The 17,486-nt window shown below is 47.9% G+C and overlaps 1 protein-coding gene across 4 annotated transcripts in view; it reads left to right on the forward strand.

Annotated features, from left to right (window-relative positions):
- LOC144720327 (MOB kinase activator 2-like) overlaps positions 1 to 17,486 on the forward strand; it is a 53,220-nt gene that overhangs the window by 23,313 nt on the left and 12,421 nt on the right. Inside the window, exon 1 of one of the 4 annotated variants that reach the window (XM_078597008.1) lies at positions 1,288 to 1,870. The exons of 1 other annotated variant lie outside the window; for it this stretch is intronic. In XM_078597008.1, the coding sequence (XP_078453134.1) occupies positions 1,572 to 1,870 (299 nt within the window). In that variant the 5' untranslated portion in view covers positions 1,288 to 1,571. Of the gene's footprint in view, positions 1 to 1,287; positions 1,871 to 2,880; positions 3,387 to 17,136; positions 17,478 to 17,486 lie in introns of those variants that run through there. 2 more of the 4 variants (XM_078597009.1, XM_078597012.1) reach the window with 2 other exon arrangements.

The raw sequence follows: 17,486 nt of genomic DNA on the forward strand, positions 1-17,486 counted from the left end.
TGACCTCGACTTGTTTGTTCTTCTCTCTTGTGCTTAACATTCACCCAAACATTTCCTCCTAATATGCTAGGATTTGCTTGCCACTTGCCCTTTTTTGCCGTGTCTTTCAATGACACAGGTGCGATTTTCACGTTTAACACATGCATTAAAACTTAAAATAAATGCCAAGTCTTCCGGTATTTTTCCGTCAACAATAATAAGTTAGTTTATCAGCAGGTCACTTGTGGTGGGGTTAAGTGTGGGTGCTCCCACTTATGCCAAGACGTTTGGCTTGCATGGAAGACTAGACCAAGTGCCCTCTTCTAGAGGGGCGCTCTAGAGCTCCCTCTAGTGGAGGCCCTTCCACCAGCGGCTGAGTGAGAGAGCAATTGTAGGGCTGCACCTTTACGCATGGGGTTCAGGCAAATTTTTTTTTAAAGTCCATAGTTATAGTTCAGCTTAATTTCCGCACAAAAATACGTACGTGATGAATACATGGTTACATCAAGTAAGTGTTTGATTTAGTTTCACAAGTGCGGTGTAGATGTTTAAATATGGCTCGTATTAAATAACTACTCGATAGTGGCATGACCATTTTTACCATTTTTCAAATGGAGGCTGAAAAAATACGAAGTTAAACCATTTTATTTGGGGAATAACTAAGTAGTCAACAACTCGGAGCTCGTAACAAGGCCTCCGAGACCACACTGTAGTTAGATTGTCATCGTCAAAATTACGCATCAGGGGGGGGTGCACCGAGGAGTCCAATGTTTGGGGTCACAGGAAGGAAGCAGTTACAGACAATTTCCAATCTTTAAATATATTTGGGCACGTAAAAAAAAACATGTTATCTCCACAAACACCAGTTTTTTTTCTTTTCCCCAGAGTAAATTACAATGGCTCGTTCAGAGGACACAAGCAGTATCCACTCTCCAGGTCTATGGGAGGGGGAGACTTGGCAGTGTGAAACGCAATTAGGAAATTGCAGTTTGGGCCCTGTGAGGCTTAATGCATTTCAGAAGAGGCTTATCTCGGCTGAAGCAGAGAATGTCGTCCTTTGGGCTATACCAAAAAAATTGGTTCCACCTGAGATGGAAAATGTCGCGTTTGAAATCAGCGTCTCTAAATCACCAATACAAGTTAATTACGCAATGACTCTTATATAACAAGTTTGTTATCACAATCCACATTAATGAATAATTCATACACAGAAGATGGTATACCTAAATAGTTGCCACCACCCGTGGCACCAGCTTCTATGGTGGCCTATAGACCCATGGGGGTGGGGGGGGGGTGAAGGAAAACAACCCCAACAGGTTATTCTTGAGCTGGAGCCCAGGAGCATCCACAGCGAGGAGGAGGAGGAGGTGGTGACGACGTTCGAGTTCCATGCTCCTGAATCAGAGACATCATAACCAGTTTGGGCAGATGTTCACCAAGTTCATTTCAGTGCGCGGAAGGAAACGCTGCCATTTTGCAGTTGCACGAGGGGTTTTAACTTTTTTTTTTACGATTTTTAAAACGTGTACAATGCGTTCTTTTTAGCACATACAAACGCCGTATGCACCAAGGTTCAGTGGACAACAAGTTTTATGCTTTTTAAAAAATCTGAACGAAGAAAAAAACCAGGCTATCTTGTAGTGCGAGCTGTTTTTGTTTTGTTCTTCCAAAAGCTGGGACTGAATTTATTCCCAGGGAGCCTACCACCTCAACCCGTGCCAAGCCCCGAGGACATTTTATTCGCTCGCCCTTCACGAATGAAACATTGCCCCCCCGCGTGCTGCCAGGACTTCTTTTCTTGCGCCATGAAAATGCTTTATCTCCTCTGCTTGTCCACGACGGCCCCGTGTGGATCCAACAATCGAGGGGGCGCCGCCTACAGCCATCGGAGGTACTCGGCACGCGGCTGAATCTGCTCACGATCCGCACAACTCCAGTCGCTCCCCACCGCTGCGGCAAAAGGGGCGCACTTTGTCCTCCTGCCACCGGTCCATCGCGGAACGCGCGCGCGTGTTTATTGTGGTCGGTTATTGAAAGCGGGCTTAGAGTAAGGCTCTGGTCGCGAGTGTTGAGCCGCTGCTCCACGGCCGTTGTTGGGTTTTTTTTTAGCGTTCGTCCCACTACTGTGGGCTCTAAGTGCACGGGAAGCTTCCCGCTCGCGGTCAACACCGGTGACGATGATCAAAATCGGTCCTGGGCCTCCTCAAGGTCGACTCCGCCTCAAATGATTACCTGGTGCGGTGTGTAAAAACATCGCTACTGGGGAGACGAAGGCGGTCGGGCATGGTGCTGGTCACCAACCCCCTCGGAGTGCCATGCCGGAATTCATAGGTGCTCGCTAACAGCACTTGCCCGTCAAAGCCATACGGGGGATCTTTGTCTTTGCTCCAAGTCCTCTCTCCACAGTCTGTTATTCATATCCCCTCTAACCTTTTCACCATGTCCTCCTTTGGATAGAGAAGATCACAGTGCATGCAGCACACGTGTGTAAAACCAGCCTCAAACCGAGTGCATCCTCCCACCACTCACCCCACCCCGTGTGGTACCATTTCGCCTTGATGGAATATTGGGGAGTCGGAGAGGGCGTGACCATCGTGGAGACGGAGCGACCGATATCGGTTCGTGTTGCTGGAGTGTGATTGCGTTGATGTCGTTCGCATCGGATCGTGAGTGGTGGTGTTGGTGGGTGAAGCTTCTCATTCAGCAGTTGAGAAAGCCAACGGCTCCTCATCATCATGATGATTATGAAACGATAAAGGGCTGAGTGGCGGCAGAAAGCGTTGTGCGCATGAAGGGTGCAAGATTGCGACCCACCACCACCCCAGAGAGGTGGGGGGGGGGCGGGAATCGATCATAATCGATGCGGAGCGGCCCGTGTGCCGAGCGGCTCGACGTGCTGCGTTGCCCTCGGACGCACAGGACGGGATGACCGCTCCAGCAATTGCGCACTGTACCCCACTGTGCTCCCTTCACAATCTGCTGGGGTTGCAGTCTTGGGCAGCCTCTGCAATAGCTGACATCGGGCTTGCTGGCATCGTGTGCGCAACGCACTCGTGTGTTGCCGGCGGTTCGGCAACACCGCGCCAGAGCAAATGCCTCCTCCTTCTGCTGCTCGTACTGCTCCTCGTCTCCCGGACGTGTTCGTAACCTCGCTCTGAGGATTGTGCCCCCCCCCCCTCCTCCTCCTCCTTTCTGCGTGCTCGTGCTTTACGTTACGCAGCATTGTTATTATTTTCTCTCTCCTTCCCTCCCTGGATATTGAACACCTTTTTCGGTGGGGGGGTGGGTGGTCCCTTTGCTACGACGGCGACGACGGCGACAACGGCGGCAGACATGGGTTTCTACTCGCTTCTGCAGAAGATCTGCTCGTGTGTGCACGGCATGCTGCTGTGCTGCGATACAACAAGGTGGTGGATGGCCCCGTCGGGCGAGTACCCGCGTCGATTTCGTGCCTCTGCGGGTGGTGCTGGTGCCACTGTACGGGGCAGGCCGCTTGCTTGTGCCATTCACAGTTCGGGCATTCCAGCGTGATTTCTGTTTGCTTGTTTGCTTGCCGTCGTTACTCGCTGGGTTTGTGTCTCTTTCGTTTTGTTGCGTTGTTTTTCCATTTCAAATGTTTCGTCGTGCCATCAAAAATGGCATTTTTAACGACAACAAAAATGCTCGCATCGTGCATATTGTGTGCTCCTAAAAACTGTCGCCGTTTCTGTGTTTTTTGGCTCTGCACGTGTGAAATATACACGTTAGCCATAACCGAAGGTGTTTTGCTGCTGTCATTCTATCTCAGGCATGTTTTGGCATCTTCGTTGTTTTGCATTCTGCTCAACCGATAATATCCTTACTCTTTAAAAGTAGCCCCCAGCGAGTCTTGTTAATTATTGAAGCATTCCAATGGCCACCGGTCCCCCCATGAGACTGATCTCCCAGCGGGCCGCCTCGCTTTGCTCCAAAATAAACTTGTTTGCCCTCATGAATAGAGATACAAATAAAGCCATTGCGAGGATTCCGCTACGCCACTGTTTGCCACTCGGCGCTGGCCGTCAGCTCCTCTGAGCGCTGTCTGGGTTGATTGAGGTCGCCACCAGATGCTCGGATGCCCAGGGGCATTGGTAGAGATGGGGTGGTGGAGGAGGAGCGATTTCAGCCTCTGAGAGTGGATTATAATTTTTTTAAACCACGGCCTTGGGTGGCAAGGCACGCGGCGTGACGCGATGAGATTTTCTTCGGAATGGCACAAGTGTTAACGGTCGGATCCAAAAAAAAAAATCTAAATTAAAATACCGTACTTGGTCTGCCAAAAGCCGTACGATAAGAGATTGCTGATAAGTCCTTCAAAAGCTGTAAGCAGACCCCGGGACCGTGGGAAACCAACCCGAAAAGGCGTTTTACGTTCATTCACAGCCGAGTGACATTCCGTGCAAAGCCGCCTGCTTCTCACGTGTGTTGTACCTGTGTTGTGTCTAGTTGCTCTCGGCGCGAGAGGCCCCCGGGGGTATTTGTTTACATTGCTGCGTGAGCGAGAGGGGGGGGGCTGCTTCTCGCAGAAATCGGCGTCGGGCACACCCGGAGGATTGGCCAAATCTCGGCGACGATATCTCGCGCAGATAGCCGCTCATGGATCGGCGGTCAAGTCGACGCCGCCGGTCCAGTGCGTTGTTAACGCGGTAACAGTGGGCAGGTGAAGGTGCATCGCTTCAAGAGAGACGCTCCAGAGAGTAATTTAGTCTACTTTGCCATGATGGCCAGATGTTACGGCAGAGGTGGGGAGTTTCTCCGTACAACATAATTTGCGGTCTTTTTAAATCCTTTATATTAAGTTCACTTGCTTGCTTGCTTAGGACCGTGCAAATCTTTCGGTCGTTTTTTAACCCACTTCCCGTGATCCAATCGAGCTGACATTTTGCACACAGACTCGTTGTGCGTGACAATTAATGTTCGTGAAATTTTTTTTCCAAAATGTTACACTTTTTAGGACAAAAATATTATATTTAATTACGAATTGCTTAATGGTGCAATGCAATCATCTGACCCATAGGTGGCAGCCATCTCAAGCCAGAGGACGAGAGGACTCTAGCCGCCACGCATATAAAGGATTTATAGTAAAAAACTTTGTTTTTACGGGTTAATTTTTTGTTCGTCCAACGTTGGATGAAGGTGTCTCCCGGTGCCGTGCTAGTCGTGATGGTTGTTCAGGCAGAGGAAACGGCGCTACTCACGGTGGCTTGGTGAAGGGAAATTGTGGGGATGAGCGGGGGAAAGGGGGGGAGGCGTTTGAAGTAGTTCAATATTTTAATCTGTTGACATGAAAACGTGCTTACCCAGAGACGAGAATATAGGTCAATTATAAGGCTGAAATTCAAATCCAAAGATGCAAAATTATGAAATGGATGTCACCGTTACAAATCAAGTAAATAATTAAACGTTGTGGTGGACGGTGCCCTGAAATTGGGAGTGTAGGGAGAAATGCAGAACATGAAGAACAAGCTGTTTGGCATCACAAGAAACGTGATGATGACGGAGAGAACAGATATAAAAACAAGAAAGAAAATGCAAACATAACATAGAATACCAAGAACTCTTTAAAACCGCTAGGAAAAGGAGAAAAAAAACAAGTCACAGAACACAACAACTTTGATTAAAGATGTCACAAAATAAACAACGGGAACATGAAAGCAGCAAAAAGGAAGTTTGTGAATGCTAAATCACAAACAGTCGTCTTTCAAGTGCAAGATGTTGCACGATAGACAACATTGTGGAGATATTTTATTTCCATAACAAAAATATATGCATTATATATGCAAAAATAATTTTTTTGTTTATGATGAGGATGTTCCATGTGTCACACTTGAGGAAGTGACCACTGCTCTTCACATTATGAAGAGGGAAGGCTCCCTGACCAGGTAGGGACACAACTGTGGACATCATCAAAGGAGAATTACACGAGTTACTGAATGTTTGCACGGCAATGAAATGCAAGACCGCAATTATGGAATAATGCCTTATTTGTTTTTTTAACTCAAACAAGCATGGCAAGATGCCTAATTGTAATAATGTTGAGAGGTGGGAAGATGAACACATGAATCTGGGCGCAGTCAAATCGGACTCGTAGTCACCATGAAGGAAAGTTTAACGGGCTTTGGCCCAGGCATGACGCATAGTTGGAAGGGGATTGTGGTCCTTTGGTATGAGATGGTTGGTGGAATGGTGCTAGGACCAATCAACTTCAAGGACAGTGCATATCATTATTGGAGTTGTTTCTTTTTGTTTGCATTTTGACTGCTTGTGTTGTGGTTATTGCAAACATGATCCCTTGTATAAAGGTGTCAGTTTTTGTAGCAGATGAAAGGGTAAAAACCTATTACTATATTTTGCCACTGGTAAAGGAGGTCTGATGGTACTAGATGATTGGCGCACACTGGAGAGGGAGCCCACCACTATGGAGATGGAGCGATGAGATCGGCTCACGTGCAGGAGTGAGACGGATTGAGAGATGGAGAGGGCGTCATGAGTTCTCCATCCGGCAGTGGATAGAAACAATCTTAAGAAAATTGTAATATGGATATTTTAGAAAACTTGTTTAATAAATAATAGACGGTTTACCTGCTGTCTAAGTGGGATTATTAGTTTTTTGGAACGCAAATAAAACAGCTCGTATGATATTTGGAACTCTCGATCCAACCTTAATACCTTGTGATCTTAAAGCATCATCGCGCGGAATATAATGTAAATGATATGACATTCTAAATATAAAACTTCGGTTATTTAATTAAAAGCGAGTAAGCGTGGTTCGGTGTGGCCAATGTGGGTACATTACAAACGTCTTTTTGACCGTGCATCAAAGAAGATGTCTTTTTTTATTAACCAAATGATGCCGCTTTCGAAGTCCCAATTTGCGACACAGTTTATTGGATTGCTCTTTTTAACAGGCGTACATGCCGAAGGTTGTGCAAGAATAACAGAAAGGGTAGCAGTCCCAATGCTGAACCTCACACTTAAAAAATCATCTGTTCCAAAGCTGCCCTACTTGGTGTGATTATCTCCACTGCAAGGCGACCACTCGCCATGGATGCGGTCTAAGTATCGCAGCAAAATATTTGTGTGCCGTAGTAAAGCATTCGGCGGAGGATGGGCCAACCGAGCTGGCAGTCGTTGGCGACTTCTCCTGGATGAGCTCTTGACCTTTGTCCACGAAGCGTGCGTACGCCTCGGAACTCTACTCCGAGGTAGCCAGCAGCGAGCCTCCAAAAAACACAACTCTTGAATGACGTGCCCGAGAGAATGAACGAGTGTTGTGAGCTGCGGAGCCATGCCAGCCGGCTCTACAAGGGCCGTGCTCTATCGTCCGGGTGCTCTGTCGTTGGCTCTGCGCGGTGGTGGTTTAAATGACCCCGTGCACACGCGTCGATGTGCAACTTAAAAAAGGCAGTCGTGTGGCATGTATTATATTTGGAGCAAGACATGCAGGGTGTGCTGCTATTGAGCAAATTCGCGACGCAAGCTCACTGCGATGTCTGTACTCGTATCAGTGTGTGTCCTTTAATCCAGAAAAGCCTCATGGAGGTTCGGAACTCTTTATAGGAGGGTTGTGCAGTTTGGCCAATTGACTCGCTCCTACTGGACATCTGAAAAATAGCTTCTTCATAGCGCATCAGATTTTTCGAGTGTAAATGAATATTCTGTTCTTGATTTAAGGAGTCGTTGGTGTGTGGCGAGCACTCAGAGCTCCACACGTATGTTCAAGAATCCATCGCTGCACTGCCATCTCATGGCCACTTTGCAGAGCATGGCCAACAGCACCGGTCTCCCCTTAAAATACTAAAACTATGAAAATAAAACTCTTTTTACGAGCTATTTAGTTATTTTTCAGAAGCGACCTGGCCACACATGATAGGCCAACGAAGTGGCTCGTGTGCAAACGTATAGCAGCCGAACAGTCTAAACGCATCTTGCTAAATGTGGAAGGAAAAACCGGAGGACGCGGATACAGGGTTGGGATCGCACCCACAACCTCCTGTATACCAGGCGAGGTAGTTAACATCTCGCCACTGCTGCGCCCTAACCAGGCTCAACCCAACAAGAATCAAGTACTGTACAAACAGACTTCTGAGCTACTGTATGATGAGAGGAGGGCCAATGTCAGGGTGGTTTGGTCATGGACCAAAGAAGCCAATGTTGTCCTTTTCATTGCCAAATCGGGATCCATTTTAAAAACCGTAAACGGGTGCCGCTCAATCCATCAGCAGGTCGTGTGTGGTGGGGATAAAGTGGTGGGTAACAATTCTAGATTTGAAGCTTTCGTGACTGCAAGGATTCATACTCTTAGTTCTTTCGGTAAAGTCACGTAGGTAAAAAATGAAATCTAAATTAATAAAAAAGTAAATAATAATTAATTATTTTACCCTCCCAGCAGCATAACAAAAGGCGGCTTGATCCTAGCTGGCTTAATATATGCCATCTACATTAAAAAGGCTCCGTTCCAACAGCAGTACTTGACCATCTCGCAACTCCTCCCCCATGGCGCTTCCTGGCTCCACCACGACATAAGGTCGTACCTCTTGGGACTTCTCTTCACTTCATACAGATATTTTGCTGTGGCAGTTTCACCTGAAGACGGAAGCTTGTGTTGCCTCCGAAACGTCGTGATTTTATTGTTTTTGTTTTTTTATTTTTATTAATTTTTATTTAATTTTTTTACCTACGTGACTTTACCGAAAGAACTAAGAGTATGGTGGGTAACACCCGCACCTCGTTCAAGATGTCTCGCCAGCATGGAAGAGTAGGCCAACGTACCCTCCAGAGGGCATCTCTAGGAACGAGTCGCGACCACCGTTGCTTCCAGCGTGGTTGCATGGTGTGTGGGAGGGAACACGTGCAGATGGAATGCTGCCGTGCTGGGCGCTATGAACTTTGAAGACAGCTGTGCCCAGTGAAGTATTTCACTTTATTACAACAATGTAGTCACAACACACGTTCCAGAAATATTAAAACGTCGAAATTCGCTTAGTACCTTCCAGGAAGCAGCTCCTTCAATCAAATTTGTTTTAAACAAATGCCATCCATTAGTCATACGCTGTTTAAATATTAAATCGTCTGAAACAATAACAATTTACAGCCCTTGTCAATCCACTGCTAAATGAATACCTCCCTATGCTGGGTTGGCGAGGGGGGTTGTTTGACCATACTTCACCACCATGGTCAGTGCAGGTGGGTACAACGGAGGCCCAGGACCGGTTGAGAGATCACCTGCCACTCGCGTTAGCCATGTGCGAGAATCTAACTAAGGGTCGTGGTGACGCAGGGTACCAAAGGCACTGGGCCATCGAAATTCAGAATTTCTGTAATATTATAGAACCGTAATTGCATCTACAACTAATCATACATGTCCCGACTGGCACGTCGCGACAGCACGGCAAAAGCTTGATTCCTAAGAGAGAAAAAAGGATCCCCGACAAATGATGACGTCACCCTGCTGCTGCTTCTCTATTTAAGACCGGGAGCAAGAGCAGAGCCTCACCATTCTGGCGAATTGCCCGATGGTGCTGGATGCAATTACCAGCTAAACGTCGTACTACTCAAAAATTGTAAATGTTGTGGTTTCACGCTTCAACACACCGGTGGGCTAAAGCGGTGAACTATTTGTCTTTTGTCAACGTGACACTTTTTTGCTGATTGGCCGTGTCGGGTGGTGGAGGGTTACGACACATTTATAAATAACGCGATCTGACCCAAAAACGTTGATTATGAATCCCCTACAAATGTTTGGACGAAGCCAACCAAGGCACGGGCGGCGGTGGGGTGATGCTGCGGTGGTTTCTGCAGAATCGGCCGACGGCTGCGTCCGCTTTTCGAGCCCCCGTTGCCCTTTGCGCGAAGCCCAAACGCCGGATTAGAAATCCATCGGCGGTGTTGCTGTGCGCAAAGCGTGGTTACATCGTTATTATGCAGGGGGGGGAGAGGATGGTGTTTAATGTCGTTCTAAACAAAAAAAATGTCAACACGTTGAATGCTGTTGCTTTGGAAACGGGTAAACACGAAGGCTTGCCGGCAGGGCCTTGCCGTGAGCGCTAATTGCTCGTTCACGCCGGTGGGCGCAGGCCAAGTGGACTTAAATAATTAAAGCGACCTTGGTTCCACCGTCGTATTTGGAAGTATTTTACGGCTCAGCGATGCATAGGCAATCCCCCGCCTTCAGCAAAATGGGGTTCAACAGCAGGCAGAGAGAGAGAGAGCGAGAGCTGTTACCGGTACCCTACCAACCTCCCCGCCCCCCCTCCCACCATCGTTTTTGGATAACCATTCCTTAATGCGTTGCACCTGCTGTGTGCACAGGGAGCCCACGCAGGGGGCAAAACACTTCACATGGTTGTGAGTGGTACAACGTCGACTTTCATCGCAGCGCGTTCGCAGCGCTGCGATGGGGCAGCACCCAGTGCGGTCTGCAGCACGAGTTGGCTGGTGCCACCTGAATGAAGAACTGAGCGCCAAATTTCGATTTAAAGCTTTCGTAACTGCAGGGATTCATCTTCTTGGTTCTTTCGGTAAAGTCACGTAGAAAGGGAAGTAATAAAATAATAAAAATAAAACATAATAAAATAATTCTCACGACGTTTCGGCCACAACGCAAGCGGCCGTCCTCAGGTGAAGACCAGGTCTGTCGGGGAGACAGCGTCTGAGTGAGAATTATTTTATTATGTTTTATTATTTTATTACTTCCCTTCTACGTGACTTTACCGAAAGAACCAAGAAAACTGAGCGCCAGTTTTGGCATGCACGGCACCCTCTCTCTCCGTTGCGAACCTCCCCCCTTCCCCCCTACCCCTTGTTCAGATGCTCGCAAAAAAACGTGCTCGCGTACAAGTCCACATGGCGTCCCCATGCCATGCGGATCGCGATGGGTTTATTTGACCGTCCTTTAAACAACGCTGGTTCATCGCGGGTTTGGCGAACGTGCGGAGTGTCGAGGTGGGAAGCATAGAAGTGCATTACAGCTGCGCTTTGTGCTGCGCGGTCCATTCGCGGTCTACCACGCGGCCCTGGTGGGACTAAAGGAATGATGACTACATTTTACTCGGGAAAATTTTAACTTTGGAATTTCATGTAACTGGCCAGATCGTTGTCAATTAACCATATTGGTGGCATTGGGCAGTGCCATGGTCTAGTAGTAGCGTGTTCTCCGCTTGTTGAAGAGGTTCACGGTTTGATGTCCGACAGCCCCCTTGATTATTGCTGCGAGTGTAAAGATGACGGCAAAACTTAGCACCGTCTGCCTCGGAGTGGACGTTAAAGATCCTCTGACGTCGTTCTCAAGAGTAGGCCATTGTATGCCGGTGTCAGGGTTCACATTTGAAACATTTGAAAATAACAAAATATTCAATGCCCAAGGTCACTTGCAATTTAAATCATCCTGGTCTCTTGGGTTCTCACCGTTGGAACCTCATTTGCCAGTAGCAAAATATGATAATTGTTTGTTTACCCTTTTTTCTGGCAACAAAACTGACACCTTTTTTTACAAGGAGTCATGTTTGCATTGACCACAATACCTGCAGTCGGAATGCAAATAAAAAACACAACTCTGATAATGTATGCATCAATTTCAAGGACAGTGCATACATTATCAGAGTTATGTTTTTTGTTTGCATTCCGACTGCAGGTATTGTGGTCAATGCAAACATGACTCCTTGTAAAAAAAAGGTGTCAGTTTTGTTGCCAGATAAAAGGGTAAACAAGCAATTATCATCTTGGGTTCTCATCCGTTTTGACACAATAAACTCGAAACTTGTTTGTTTTATGCTACTTGTGCTCGCCACAGCATCATCATCACCAACATCAGCCACGCTCAATCCACTGCTGGATGAATGCTTCCCCAAGGTGACACCATATGTCAAGTTCCTGCGATGGAATAGGCAACACCGTAACAGCCACGGAGGGAAATGGAACTGGACCGCGGCCTTTAATTTGCCCACCGAATCAAAGAGTTTCATCGGAATGTTCAGTCATAGCCGAGTGACTGGTAAAGACTGGCTGGGCAGTATCGCTGTGTTTTACTGGAGCATGACCGGTCATTAGAGCGTTGTTTTTTCTCGTGAAGCCTCGAATGAACCGAGTGTGAACTCTGCAGCTGCGCTCCTTGCAGCGCGCATGAAGATACGCAGAGCGACGTATTTCTCCGCTGGCAGAATGTTGTGTTTTTCTTGAGCGATTGTCCCCGAAACGGGCAATCCTTCACACACGCTGCTTACGTTGTGATGTGAGGAGGCGTTGGAGAGATTGATACATTTTCTCCATGTGCCCCTTTGCGACGGGAATATTTCCAAACTGTTGCGTGCTGGTGTTTGCATATTTTCTCGCAATTTCATTATTGCCCCCTTCGCTGCTGAACGTCCTTTGACAGGCAGGGGGGGTGTCGCTATGGTTCCAACATGGAGGAGTCATAATTACCGAGTGCGCGTGAAAAACGTCACTTTAGTCCGCGTATGGATAGTTGCACCCCATCCCAGGTGGAGGTGGGGACCTGAAGCGTGTGGTCACAAGCATGGCCCGAAGCAACGGATATGTCTGTGCAAAGACCAAGATCCCCCCCCCATGTCGCCTTCATAGACTGTTGGGCAAGTGTGCAATTGGCACCGACAAAGGCCGGCAGGGTGTACGAGAGGGTAGTATGGTCAGCACCACGCCCAAGTGGTCCTTGTGTTGTTGTTTTTTACACGCCTTACCAGGTATTCATTTGAGGCTGAGTCGACCTACGAGAAGCCCAGGATTCATTGAGACGTTTACCATAATTCTAGATTTGAAGTTTTCGTGACTGCAAGGATTCATATTCTCAGGTTTTTTTTCGGTAAAGTCACGTAGGTAAAACATTAAAATTAATAAAAGTAAAATAAAATAAAAATCACGACGTTTCGGAGGCAACACAGGTGGAACCGTCACAGCCACGACAGCTGTATCAAGTAAATGAGAGATTGCAAGAGCTACCACTCCGTATATATAATGGTTGGAGAGGGGGAAGGGCCAAGTACGGCACACTTTTTTATTAATATGGTAAGGTGAGGCTTAAGAGGCTGGGCCTTTGTTATGGAGAGGTACGGTTTGTGACTAAGCCTGGCCTACATAACGTTTACCATAGACCACTGCCGATAGGAGTACGCACACAGCGAGAGGCGCAGGCAAACGTAGTGTGATGGCTTGTGGGCACATTCCATTCTCACCAGGTGCCCTTGCTCGGTGACCACCCCGTCGTGCGACTCGGCCAAGCTCACTCGTGCTGTACACAGTTTCGTCAAACCTGTCACGCTTTGGCTAGGTACGGCGCGAAAGAAGTTCTACATAGTACGGACGTCACACAGTCGTGCGATAATCGTAGCGGTGATATCGCGGTGAGATTTAATGGATAGCGCGCTGGAATTGCAATCCAGGGGGTCACCGAGTCGATCACGTCACATGGCAAACACAACAATTGGGCAAGTTTCTTAAATCCGCCCTCACTCCCCTCCTCCTCCTCTGTCCACCGAGCAGTGTAATTGGAAACACCACAAGTTAGTCGGTCGGCAGCTGGCCAGCGTGAAAGCGTAGGCCAATGTACCCACTCGAGCAGTTCTCTGGAGCTCCTCCCTCGAGGTGAGACCTTTTCTTCCAGCGGTGAGCAAGCAATTGCAGGGGCTGCACCTTTGACCACCTTTACATTTCTGATCACGTAGAGAGCTCGTCTTCCCATTCAATGTGACGACTGCATTTTTTTATTTACGTAGGTGTTATTTTATTTAACGCACGCTGCTTATTTAATTCCCCCCCCCCGCACGTAATGGAAATGTTTGTTTTGAATGCATAATCCGCGAGCTCTGCGCACGTCGGCAAAAAAATGCTGACGCTCGTGTCGCCGCCTTTCCATTATTGACGAGCCACGCGTGTCCGTCGCCCGCCGTGTCATTTTGTGACGGCGCCGCACCTGCTCCGGCGATGAAAACAACGCCAGGCCCCAGGTTGGGTGCGCAGACGGGTTCCGTCTGGAGACGACGGCTCTGTCGTCGATACAAAAATGCCGATTTTTGGAAAGCGGTGGTTTGCTCTGCGTTGGAAGGGCTCACAGCTGAGGCCACGAGTGAGAGTGAGAGTGTGTGTGTGTGCTTGGTGTCGGCCCTTGGCGCCGTTGTGCTTGTTAAGCCGATGTCATTCCGATTATCAATTTGGCGAAACTGCTGTGTGTTGCGGGTTCGTTGTGACCGCTGCTGACACCATGTTCTTGTTTTTTTCGGTCCAATTAAGACGCTCTCGCAGTGGGGCCCCCATGTCAACTGCTGAAAACGGAAAAGAATTCGCCTTTTGTTGTCGCCAATCATTTACATTCTCACGTTACTATTCCACGCTGCATTCTTAGACAGCGTCCCAACGCAAGGCCTTGCTAACTTGACTTTTGAGAATAAGGGAATAACAAAGAAAATGATATAATCTAATTAAATACAGGTCCGATATATAATGTGTTGTGGTTCTATAGATGAAAACCTCTCATCTGTTTGCCACTTATCCACTCTTCCTATTATTTGCATCATTTAATCGGTTGCAATGTATCGTATCTGTGCGTTGATTCTCACGTTCGAGGCGTACACAAAGTTATTTATATTATCCACCATTATCTGCTGATAATGACTCGTTGATGTATTCTGGAAGTGGCAACAATTTCGTCCTGCGACCCTGGGGATTATATCCAGAGATAGCTGTGCAGATAACAGGAGCAACTTACACAGATAAATGCGGATATCAGGATCTGCATGCAATAGAGCCATCCACATGGTCGCGGATGAGAGGCATTTCACCCAACTACAAATTCTTATTGAAACCTGTTGTGCTCTTCACACTTAACTTATGGCCATTTAAACAATACATGTGCCACTGTAGATAAGCATCAATTACTTTAAGTAAATGTCGCTAATTTTGGGTACTTTAAAAACAGTTTCCATGAAGACGAACATTGAAATAGCTAAATAATAAATGTTTTCCTCCTCGCTACTCCCTGTATGCTCGTCCTTGGCCGTGTGGGTGTGAGATGGATGGAAACTACTACCCGCAAAAACTTAAGCCTTCCTGCGTAAAGTAAATAAAAAACATGGGGGGAAAAAAAAAGTTGGCATTGCGTCAGCGTTTTCAAAAGAGGCAAAGCATTTTGGCGCGCGCGGTCGAGGGCTCGTCGGCCTGTCGGCCTGTCGCTTCGGCTGCAGCCTCGTCCAAGCTTCAGCTCTCCCGGAAGACGTCGCGTCGTGCGTGCGACCCGGGCTGCCCGAAGGTGGGAGGGCTCGATCAGCGCCGTTGCAACATCACGCGCACGCACGCGCGTGCACGCGCACGCACGCACGCGCCACTCGTCGCCGTGACGGCAAGCACGCGGATTCGATGGTTCCATCGGCGGTATTGGTTTTCCGAGCAAGCATAAGGTCCAAACCCCCTTGAATGTATAGCAGCAATCTTACTTGCAACAGCAGTACGTTGCCGTACACTCATTGATATGCTAATTCTCTCTGCCCCCTCCCTCTCTCCGTCCCAGCCCCCCCTCTCTATATTTAAGGGACCGTCACAGAAACGACCCCTCTCTTTGTGCCGATTTGTGTCCTCTCTCTGTGTGCCGTTGTGATGTCTGTCTGCTTGTATGTCTGTCTATAGTTTTCTAGTTAGATTTTTGTTGCTATTTCTTTTATACCTGATGATGATTGCTTGTGTTGCAATCGAAACGTCGTAATATGTTATTTTAATTTATTATTTTATTTTTAGACGTGATTTAACCGAAAAAAAAAACAAAGAATGTATAGCAGCAGTAGTAGTGTGTGTGCGTGCGTGCGCGTGTTCCCATCGGATACAAAGCATTGCCTGTTACTCACCAGTGGCCGTAACTACATTATCAGCTCGGGGGGGGGGGGGGTAATGCGGCAACCGGTCAGGTGGTGACCCAGTACTGTTGAAAACATCTCATGGTGGCTGTCAAGAGAGCCCCACCAACTCGCAGCTTTGGCCACCGGGGGATGGCACGGCAGTCCGTCGTCTCACTCTCGTTACTGTGACACACGCATGCATCAATTGGAGTGGCCGGATTGTGTTGTTTGTGCAACGTTTTCGGCAGCGCCACAGATTGGCTGACAGTGTACCGAGTGCGAATTGCGATAAATATTCGCAATTCTCGACGTGTTAATCTGATGTTTCTGACCGTATTCTTATAAACAAATTATACAGCATTTGTAAAAGCATTACACTTATATTTAAGCTACATTTTCAGACAGCGCGGTCCTCATTTATCAACGGTTTGACGATACATTTTACTTAAACAATATGGACATTCTACTCTTTGGTTCTTTCGGTAAAGTAATGTAGATAGAAAAAAAAATAACGAATAAATCACGACGTTTCGATAGCAACACAAGCCATCGTCCTCAGGTGAAACAATCCAGCAGGCGGACTGCTGAGGAGGAAATGTAGCGAGAGAGCTACTGCAACCAAAGGTTATAGACGTTTGTGGAGGCTATATACGTCGTGATTTATTTATTAGTTATTTTTTCTATCTACGTCACTTTACCGAAAGAACCAAAGAGTATGAATTCCTGCAGTCACGAAAGCTTCAAATCAAGATTAATACAGACATTAGTTTTGTTTCTAATACGTGTACAAATCAAATGGAGAAAACAACTCCATATTTTTAAGAAGTCCTGTGGTCCTGAAATGCAGTAAAAAAAAACATCACGTAGGTGGGTGGGGGTGGGGGGGGGATTTTTATTTTATTTTGTTTTAAAATACAGACGATACAAAGTCTGTGCCCTCGTTCAAGGAAGAGAGGGTTCTAAATGCGCGCACAGCCTCCCGTTTCGTACGCGCACCAAACATTGCCCCGTGCCGTGTGGCCCCATCACTCGCCCGGCGCCGCTGAAAGTTTCGAACCGACTTCTCCGAGACTCGCGCCGCCCAGCGCCTTGCGAATAGCGCATCGCCGGGGGGGGGGGGGGTCCTCCAGGAGCCAATGAGTGGCCACGGATGGGGAAGGGAGGAGGCGGCTGGATTTTTGGTGGCCTGTTGGAGTGGGGGCAGGGGTGGGGAGCCACTGAGGCGTGGGATGGGAGGAGGAGGAGGTGGGGTCGGCGGAGGGGGAGACGTTAATGATTACTGTGCGCGGGACAGCATCAACTCACTTTGCGTGCTTACTAAATAGCTGGGGGAGGTGGTGGTGGTGGGGAGGGGGGCATAAGCGGTCGACGAAACGCAGGCAAGCGGCTTGGGTGCACAAACCCCCTATCAAGCGAACTAAGTTTAGAACAAAAAAAATCAATGAGATATTAATGCCATTACATTCTTAACGAGTCCTCGACGCGTGAGCTTGTGTCGGGAGGCGTCGCTGGGAGTTGTGCCCGGACAATGATGGTTGAGCGTGCACTAGCGAAGTCAGCCCCGACGGCTCCTACGCACCAGCCACCCGCTTCATCCGCTGCGCACTGCAAGATGGTTTTTCGCGCAATGGGCAGGGTGCTCAGGTGAGTGTC

This window comes from Lampetra planeri, chromosome 8 (genome assembly GCF_965212315.1).
Source record: "Lampetra planeri chromosome 8, kcLamPlan1.2.h2, whole genome shotgun sequence".
NCBI classification, from domain to species: Eukaryota; Metazoa; Chordata; class Hyperoartia; order Petromyzontiformes; family Petromyzontidae; genus Lampetra; species Lampetra planeri.